At 39.5% G+C, this 9985-nt stretch overlaps 1 protein-coding gene across 1 annotated transcript in view; it reads right to left on the bottom strand.

Moving 5' to 3' along the window:
* Positions 1-1669: 1669 nt before the first annotated feature.
* The window catches only part of pomt1 (protein-O-mannosyltransferase 1), a 16820-nt gene continuing 8504 nt past the window's right edge, over positions 1670-9985 (bottom strand). The window contains exons 10-19 of the mRNA XM_061730143.1: positions 9477-9572; positions 9267-9359; positions 8963-9059; positions 7538-7630; positions 7263-7383; positions 5616-5713; positions 5258-5371; positions 4077-4203; positions 3806-3983; positions 1670-2146 (exon numbers count right to left, since the gene is read on the bottom strand). Coding sequence (XP_061586127.1) covers positions 1972-2146; positions 3806-3983; positions 4077-4203; positions 5258-5371; positions 5616-5713; positions 7263-7383; positions 7538-7630; positions 8963-9059; positions 9267-9359; positions 9477-9572 — 1192 coding nt within the window. The 3' untranslated portion in view covers positions 1670-1971. The remainder of the gene's footprint in view (positions 2147-3805; positions 3984-4076; positions 4204-5257; positions 5372-5615; positions 5714-7262; positions 7384-7537; positions 7631-8962; positions 9060-9266; positions 9360-9476; positions 9573-9985) is intronic.

Raw genomic sequence — 9985 nt, 5'->3', positions numbered from 1 at the left:
ATGTTTTTAGAATATTGGCAAGGATGGTGATGATTTAAGAGATTTATTGAGTGAATTCCACAAGTGGGGAAAGATTGATGTTTACCAGTTCTACAAAACGGTAAATTAAAATCACCTTTGTGCCTTGTGGCATAAGAATGAATATCGGAATTAACACAAAAGAAATTATGAAAAGAAGAAGGAAGATCTTGTATATAATTTTTAAATTTGAACATAAATAAACATAAGGACAAACCTTTCTCAAAATACTTAATATAAATATAATGTCTAATCAACCTATACAGCCACGAATGCCCTCACTGTTTATTCAAGGTATTTTAATCTCAGACAAAAAATGTGATAATCATTTTATTAGAAACTGTCTTATTGAAAACCTGTTCCCTGAAAGACAAAACAAAAATGGCATTCTACACAAATTTGATAAAAATTCCACTACTAAATTAAGAACAATGTATCTATTACATTATATATGACATCATGACATGTATCTGACATTACCTATTCCCCCCAAAGTGAAAGAAACACACTTCAAAATTATGAACAACATATATCCTTCCAAAGAACTACTCAGATCACGTTTTGGTTTTGATGATATTTGTTCATTCTGTGAAAATGACATAGAGACTACGGACCATATTTCTTTCTCATGTGGTTCTTATGTTCTGGCTTGACATACCCAAATGGATAAAGCAAAGGATTTTATCCTTCCCAACTTCTATTACTAGAGATAATGTAACATTGGCATGTTTTTACAAAACAAAAGTGATCAACTCTGTTGTAATGTAATCCTCTGTATAGCCAAATTCTTTATTCATAAAAATAGATATTTAAAGTCATCCCCCAAATTTGTTTTTTTTTTTTAAATGAATTTGGATTATATTTAAAATCTTTAAAACTAATAACTGAAACACAAGCACAAAAAATGTATGAAGTGTTAAGACATTTTCCCACTGATATCATTACTTACCCCTTGTATGATGGACCTTGTATTATTTTACTTAAATGTCATGTATTTAATTTATTTATCATTGTTTGTACCTTATTTTCATATTATATTACTGTGTAATTGTCATGGGACATTCAATCTCTATACACTTTATTCTCACGTTTACATACAGTGTCCAATCTACTGTTCCCTTTATCAACCTCGTTTCAATTACAAATGTATTTGTATGGGATGTATATTTGCCATGTTTGTTTTATAATGAACCTTTGACACGAATAAAAGAATTGAAGGCAAAAAAAAAATGGCATGCAGCCACTTCCGTTTTTGCTTTCAAATAAAACAAACCTCGCTTACCCTGAAAATAACACGTTTACAATCTCATGGCCCTAAATCTGCATTTTGTATCCTGAGAAATCGATTTCATGATTTTCAATCATTGTTTTTAGTTTCATTTATGATCAAGTTTAAGCTTCTATGCATGACTTTATAGAAAGTTAGCTCAGGATAAGTGATGGACTAATGCATCTCATTCATTTATTCAGAATGGGGAAAAAGGTAGAAAATAGTTTAAGTTTTAATCTTTTGACCATAAACAACACAGCTGAAAGCACATTCTAATTTAAAGCCACAAAATAGTAAATACAGCCTATCAAGTTTTATAATATACAGTTTTTTATAAGACAGTTGTAACACGTTTGACTGTGTAAATAAAAGCAGAACTCATAAATTTACACTTTATTAACAGTACAACATAGAAAACATATCCAGTGTTTAATGTAACACTTCACCATTTCATGAAAACAAAAATATGTTTTTACGTATGAATGATGACGCGTCATGTTAGGCTTTTATCTTGAAATATGACTTCACATCAGCCGACCTGCTGACGTGTCACCTGTCAGTCATCCCGACCGTTAAAGCTCCTCCTGCCCGATGAGCTCAGACACCCGCGGGTGCACTCGGGTGACCCTCGTTCGTCTGTACCGACTGATGGATCGACCGTGGAGGCAAGACGAATGGCGTGGCTAGCGGCGGCGGTACAGGATGTCCCAGCTGTCTTTCCACTTCAGCGCCTGCAGCTGATTGGCCGACAGCTCGGGGCTGCCGTAGGTGAGCGGGCTGAAGGTCCGGTAACACAGGAAGATGGAGGCCAGTACAGCCGCGGCACACACACGGAGAGCACGCCGCTGGGTCGCACCACTGCAGACAAACACAAAACAAGGAAGGAAGAGATCCATCCATAGTTTAATATTTAAAATACAGTCATACAGGCTTTTGACTGCACTCATGTCACCAGGAGACACAGCAATATAAAGTTGTGTGTCATCAGCGAAACTATGGAAACTCCTGATGACACCTCCAAGACGAAGCATGTACATGTTAAAACGTGTTGGATCTAGAATTGAACCCTGAGGAACACCACAGTTCATTTAACTCTGAGGTGCAGATGTTCATAAACCTGGTGCTGAGGAGAGAATTAAAAAAGGGATGTAGACGGGAGATAAGGAACGACCAGATCCACCAGGAGCTCTGTCACTTCATAGCTGCTCACGGCTCCAGCTGACTTTTCAGCAGCGCAGAGACAAACTAACAAAATTAAAAAGCGTAGCTTCTCTCACTCTCATTTTTTAACTTGATATCAAACACAAGCCACAGACCCAGCAGCACATCTATCATCTCCTCCAGGTTCTACATCTTTAGTGTTGTTGTCTTCTCCATTTAGATCACACAATCAAATACGTCACAGCAGCTTCACTCCAACCTCCTACTTCTGCTCCAGGTGCTGAATTGTTATGGAAAAAAGTCGCTCAAGACACGAGGACATTTAATTCAACAGTGTAGCCAAGAAAGCTCTTGCTTTTCCCACTGTTAATGTTTCTTTTGTACTTTATATTCTGTGTTGCCACTTGTTCAGCATAATATTCATATTTTCATGATCATGCCTTTATAGGTCAACAGTTATTTTTTTTATTTTCATTCATGTTCTGCATGCAATTTTTATGATGTATTATTTTTTATTTTTTTTACCTTATGGTTTTGTATCCTCATAACTATATTGTTGAATGTTATTAGGTGGGGGCTCCTCATAAGCCTACTAGCTTGCCCACTCCTCCCTGCACAGTTTCTTTTAACTGCACTTATTTGTGTGATGTTATTTTTATTGTATGTGTTAAATAAAACTAAACTAAACTAAAAGAAACCAGGCCGAGTTGAGATGAGTAGAGCTGAGTAGGTACCAGTGGAAAAGTGCCATATACTGTATTTATTTCTGTGGTAAATTTGGACCTTTAAAGGAGCATGAGGCTCCTTTTAAGAAATGAGACTCTGTAGCGCCACCCTTCACCACGACGGCCGTCAGGGTTACTGCAGCCAACAGTGAAGCCGGTACGGGAGAACGGGGAGAACGTGCATGCAGCGTCATGTGACGTCACATCCGCAGCACAGCGCGGGAAATTTGGAGTCCGAATTGCAGCACATTTTGCAGCACACAGCCTGTTCAAGGCAACGGAGAGATACACTAGAGGAAACATTCTTTTGGGTTTGGAACGCTTCATCTGACATTATTACTAGAAAACTTAAAACGTATACAGATTTTTTTCAGAAATCCTGCCTCAATCCTGCCTCATGCTCCTTTAAAGATGGAGGTCAATAGATCCAGACCCCGGTGGTCGGTAGGGGAACTGCAGTTTCCTCTACAGGGCCGCAGCTCTAATCGTGCTGAAGAGATTTCACAACCCTTAGCTTTGTGGGCTTGTACTCGAGCAGTGTGTGTGTGTGTGTGTGTGTGTGTGTGTGTGTGTGTGCGTGTGTGTGTGTGTGTGTGTGTGTGTGTGTGTGTGTGTGTGTGTGTGTGTGTACCTGAGCAGATGGGTGTGTACGTGCTCCAGCAGGGCGGGGCTCAGCAGGTGCAGGTAGCACAGGGCGGGCAGGTAGTGGTACAGGAACAGAGTTTTCTCCATCAGCAGGAAGGGAAGGAAGTTGACGGACCATCCACCGACACACACACACCCCAGACACACAAACTGCTGCCACACACCTGAAACACACACAGACACACACTCGTGAAGGCACACATCCTCACCATCACACTGCATTACGTCAGAACCAGACTGACACCGGAACATCGTACCATCAGGGAGGTCTTTCAGGCCTCGTCTCCTCCTCAGCACGTAGACGAGAGCCAGCAGCTGATAGGCCAGCAGGCTGACGTTAGCCACAACCCACGACACCAGGTTCCCAATCAGGTGGATCTGAGCCTGGAAGAAAACAACCAGTCACTAGGTCTGTGTGGAAAAAATAGATTCTTTACGATTCTAAATCGATTCTCATATTGATTCCTGCATGTCTAAAGATCGATTTTTTTTTTCATCATTACATTATAACCTTTGGTATTTTTTTGTTTTTGCCCAAAAAAGGAATGTTTGTTGGAGACGAGAATAACTTGTGCCATGTTTTTGCCTTTAAATATGTTTCAAGGTATGAAAACGTTAAAGTTTTCAGTTATAATTGTTTAAATTGTCTATATTTCATTACTTTATATACTGTCTTGGAGTTACATTTGCATAAAATGCTAAAAACCAAATTCTCAAAAATTAAAAACTTAAAAGGCGGAAATGGAAATTATAAAAACACAATGTAGGAAAAAATAAAACTGATTTCATTCGTCCTCTGTTTCCTCCCTGGATCTGTTTGGTAATTCTGACCCACGATGTTTCTGAAAGCAGTTCTATCAGCATTCTGGGAGCTGATTGGTTCTTACAGCATCATTAGCTGCAATACTTGCTGTTGAATCTCAATATAATACTAGTATTAATATGTTGCAGAACTACAGTCATATTATTCATGCAACAGTTCAAAAAACAGTTTTAATAACACTTAACCATATATATATATATATATATATATATATATATATATATATATATATATATATATATCGGAATTGAATCGGATCAAATCTTGATAATCGATTCTGAATCTTAAGAATCAGAATCTGTATTTGACTAGTCAGAATTGTCATTCAAGATATCTATAACGTCACTTTGACTAGTCAAAACTCTAATTCAAGATATCTGTAATTACATTTTGACTAGGCAGAATGGAAGTTAAAGATATCTCCAATTTGAGATTTCTTTAATTAAAAATCATTTCAAGATATAAATAACTTGATTACAGATACCGTATCTACAATTAAATTATGTCTAGCTGTTAAATATTAAAACGGCTTGCCATATTTTGCCGTATTCCATCGCTAAGATGTCTGAAGTGTCTCTGTGTGTGTGTGTGTGTGTGTGTGTGTGTGTGTGTTACATTGGTGGATGTGTGCAGCCAGTACGCGATGTTGGTCTCCATGGTGATCCAGTCCAGAGGGGCGGAGCTGTATTTGTGTTCTGCCTCTTCCTGTTTCACCGTCAGCATTTTCCACTGCCAAACATGACATCACAGTATCACGTCATGACATCACAGTATCACGTTAAGACATCACAGTATCACGTTATGACATCACAGTATCACGTCATGACATCACAGTATCACGTCATGACATCACAGTATCACGTTATGACATCACAGTATCACGTTATGACATCACAGTATCACGTCATGACATCATCATCATATCCAGCTCATCTGATTGGACGGTGGTGCAACGATGCCTTCACTGTCGCACCTGCAGTTCCACAAACTTGGCCCAGAAGGAAATCTTTCGGTCCACGTCAATGTGAGTGGGTAAATGAAGCTCGGCCTCCAGCTCCTTCTGCTCCTGACCTGCAGAGATGCATGATGGGAGATGGTGACATCACTACGTTCAGCTTTGTATTCTGATTAGAGTCGGTTTAAATCATTTCATTATTCACTCCAGACACACTCTTTATTCGTGAGTATAAAAAAAAAAGTTTTTGTGTATCAGTTTGTGGAATTAAACTGTGGAATGGTTTGAATTCGGAGTTAAAAGAATGTACAAACATAAAACCATTTAAGGAGAAATATAAAGAAATGGTTTATTTGAGGTATAAAAGTGTAGACTGTGTTTAAAGATCACCAGCTGTGTGTGTTCTGGTATTTTGTCATGTTGTCTTCGTATGTTTATATACAGGACTGTCTCAGAAAATTAGAATATTGTGATAAAGTTCTTTATTTTCTGTAATGCAATTAAAAAAACAAAAATGTCATACATTCTGGATCCATTACAAATCAACTGAAATATTGCAAGCCTTTTATTATTTTAATATTGCTGATTATGGTTTACAGTTTAAGATTAAGATTCCCAGAATATTCTATTTTTTTGAGATAGGATATTTGAGTTTTCTTAAGCTGTAAGCCATGATCAGCAATATTAAAATAATAAAAGGCTTGCAATATTTCAGTTGATTTGCAATGAATCCAGAATGTATGACATTTTTGTTTTTGTAATTGCATTACAGAAAAATCACAATATTCTAATTTTCTGAGACAGTCATGTACTTAGATATACGTATTATATTTATATCATAGTTATATTTAGTATATATTTATGATAGAGCTTACATTTTGTATTAAACAGGTTATTTTTTATAAAAATGATATATATTTATACAAATTAGTGTATAGTATAAAAAATAAATACAGACATATAATTTATGTTTAGTTGTGGAAAGGGGGTGGGATTAAATACATTTATACTTTCTCCCACTCCTTTTTGAACATGTAACTTGAAATATGTGTTTTGATGTTTTTTTTCTGTATGTGGTGGAATGTCCACCTGGATTTGTTTTCTTGTCTTTCTTCTTGTTTTTTACATGTTCGAAATAAACTAAACTAAACATGTCAGAACCATTGTATAACAACATTAACACTAGTGTGAATCTATGGATCTATATACATACACATACACACATGCATACACACACATTTTGAACATATAGAGTCCCTTGTAAATACATTTATATAAATAAATGCATCTTTTTTAACTGAACGTGCACAAAATAAATTAATCTATAAAGTCAATCTACACCCAATGTGCACACACCTATCTATACATACACACCTGTATACATGCACACGCATAACAATACACACAACAAATCCTGTTTAACATGTCTGAAAAGAGCTAATAGAAGTCAAACTTATTTAACCCTAAGCCAAACTTTAACTGATCCAGAGCAGGTGAATGAGATCTTTAGCACATATCACTCTAATCCAAACCAATCAGAGATACAGTTGGAAAGAGGGGAGTGTCAGAAATTCCTTGGCAGAATATCCGTCTCTCTCGTTCACGTCCATGGAAACATTTAAATCACTGGATTATTTTTTAAAACTTAGTAGAACTGGTTCCTACTGGTTCCGTAGCGGTGCTCCTCCACCGTCCAGCCCAGACTGCCGCTGTGAACTTTGAAGAGTTTCTCTGCGACGACCTCCAACTGGTGGAAACCCCAGTCTGGAAGAGACACCCCACTGAGCTGCACACACACACACACACACACACACACACACACACACACACACACACACACACACACACACACACACACACACACACACACACACACACACACAGGTCACCAACCATTCTTCATCAGCTCAGGCGAACATTGTGATGTCACTTCCTGTCACCTTGAGGACGGCTGATGTGTTGACGTGGACCAATCGGACCTCAGACAAGATGGTTTTCCACACCTCTGACTCCGCCTCCCTGTTGGAGAGGTCCTGATGAAGCACAGAAACACACAGAGCAGGTTCAGAGGAGGATGATTGATCGATCAGTGACTAATGAAAGCAGATAGGACATGTGGACTCTGAAGGAGGAGACTCTCTTGGATGTAATCTGCAACTTAACCACTAGATGTCACCACAGCCAGCAGACATAGCCAGTACCGCCCCCCCCCCTCCCTAAACACAGAACAGAGCTGTGCGTAGGGCCTCATCTTCTAACGGGGGCCACGTTTTGCGCGAGAGGATGCATTTGTTTGGTAGCGCAAATGCGTAATGGATGCAAATATGCACTACCGTGAGGAGAAGGAGAGAAAAGAGATCTGAATGGTGACTAATCTGGCCTTGCCTTGCAATGATTGGCAGCACCTGAAATCTGACCAATCAGAAGGTGCAGGCGCGTGCAGGCAGGCTCTTGCAGAGATTTCAACTTTTCATCCAAAAGACGTCACAAATCAGGAGCGAGAGAGAGAGGAAAAAAGGCAAAACACGAGGAAACTCGTGCTTCACTTGAAGGTGGGGATGTTGTTCGAATAAAACACCTGAGCTGTCACTCAGACAGGAATCTGTCTCCATCTCTGTCTAGACTGGAGACTTTTGTGTTTCCAGCGGCCCAAATGAACATTTATTGAACGCCTTGTTAACGCCCTGTACATTCACCTCTGTTGAAAAAGGTAAAATGACCAGTTGGTGGTCGTATATAAGCTACAAACTTTAGCCAATATTTAATAAATTAGCTATATATTTATATCTATTTTTATTGTTAAGAAGTTTGACTATTTTTAATGAGATAAATGTGCATCTGTAAAAGGCACACATGCATGTTTAGCTCTGATTTCCGACCTGCGAGACCTACTTTCAGTTGTTTATGGGGGATTGAGGTGGTGGAGGTAACTTTCTTTTGATGAGTATTTGATTGCTATTTTTTTTAAGTTTTTTATTTAATATTTATTAATTATTTCAGGTTGATTTTTTTTGTTTTTATTTCATTTGACTCAGTCAAACTACTTTATCTATACACACTGTACATTTGTTAAATGGCATGTTGTGATACAGTGATTTTCTAGCAATGATACATTTGGGATGGGGAGAGGTTTGAGGGTGGGGGGGGCTCCAAATAACATTTCCCTTAGGGCCCCAATTTGTTCAGGGCAGCCCTGGTCGTACAGTAGATTACAGACAACCAGCTTGGTGAGGCAGCGAAGGACACTCTGTTCTCTCGACCTCATCATCCCAGGCTCGTCAGCAAAGCGGGCCACCTCCATACGTCATCACTTCCTCACAGAGAACCTTCAGTCACCTGGAGTTTAACCCCACCCAGGTACTCACCACCCTCCACAGGTTCTGCGCCGGCATGGAAACGTTGAAGTCCACATATCCAGACACTTCCTGGGAATGAGGACTCATGGGAGCTGCCACATCGTGACTGAAACACATCAGAACTACACATTCAGACCATGAGGGAGGATTACAACTTGGAGGATTCATGTCCCCTGAAAAGTGAGTATGATTCTCTGCAGGTGTCCAGAAACACTTCCTGGGACTTGCTCTGATGCTGAACTTCACATTTAAAGCCCAAACTCAAGCATGTCAGATGGTCCTTGAACGCATCATGACAGAAAGGTGAACGTACCTGTTCAGGAAGCGTGAGGTCATCCCATGAACCAGCTGGATGACATCACCATGACGGACGGGTCGGGGAGGAGTGTCCACCACCAGTTCCTGTCTGACAAACACATGGATGTTACACCTCCAGCAGAACACAGAGCAGGCAGGTGACCCGCCACTCAGACAGGTCAGCACCAGTCAAACAGGTGACCCATCAGTAGGACAGGGGACTTACCTTGTAGGGTCTTTGACGATCCACCAGTTGTTGACATCTTTAAAGGGGTAACAGGTGACCTGCTGCTGGTGCGAGCTGCCACGCCCGTTTTCATACCTGAACACAGGAGACAGGAAGTCAGGGTTTACTCCTGGGTTTACTCCAGGGTTTACTCCAGGGACTCTGGCCATATCCGAAATCGCATACTGTACTACTAGTACGTACTGATTTTGCTAAAATGTAGTATGTAGTATGCTGTATGTGAACAGAAGCAAAATCTGCAGTATGCGAAAAATATATCCCTATATTCTATATCCCAGAATGCAGGGGCCGGCGGCTCTTCTGATCCCCGAAAAAAATCCCAGCAAATTTCTTAACAGGCGTTATTTGGATAAACTAAGCCCAGGTTGGGAATCTTAACGGTTACTTTTACGCCTGAAAAAATATTAAAACTTAATAAAAGTGGCATATTAACAGCGCTACAGCTGAAATTAAAACAGCTTTTAGTTCTCGGCTTCCACTGTCGTCTT

This window comes from Cololabis saira, chromosome 9, assembly GCF_033807715.1.
Source record: "Cololabis saira isolate AMF1-May2022 chromosome 9, fColSai1.1, whole genome shotgun sequence".
Classification (NCBI taxonomy): domain Eukaryota; kingdom Metazoa; phylum Chordata; class Actinopteri; order Beloniformes; family Belonidae; genus Cololabis; species Cololabis saira.
This window is presented reverse-complemented; position numbering and strand designations above follow the sequence as displayed.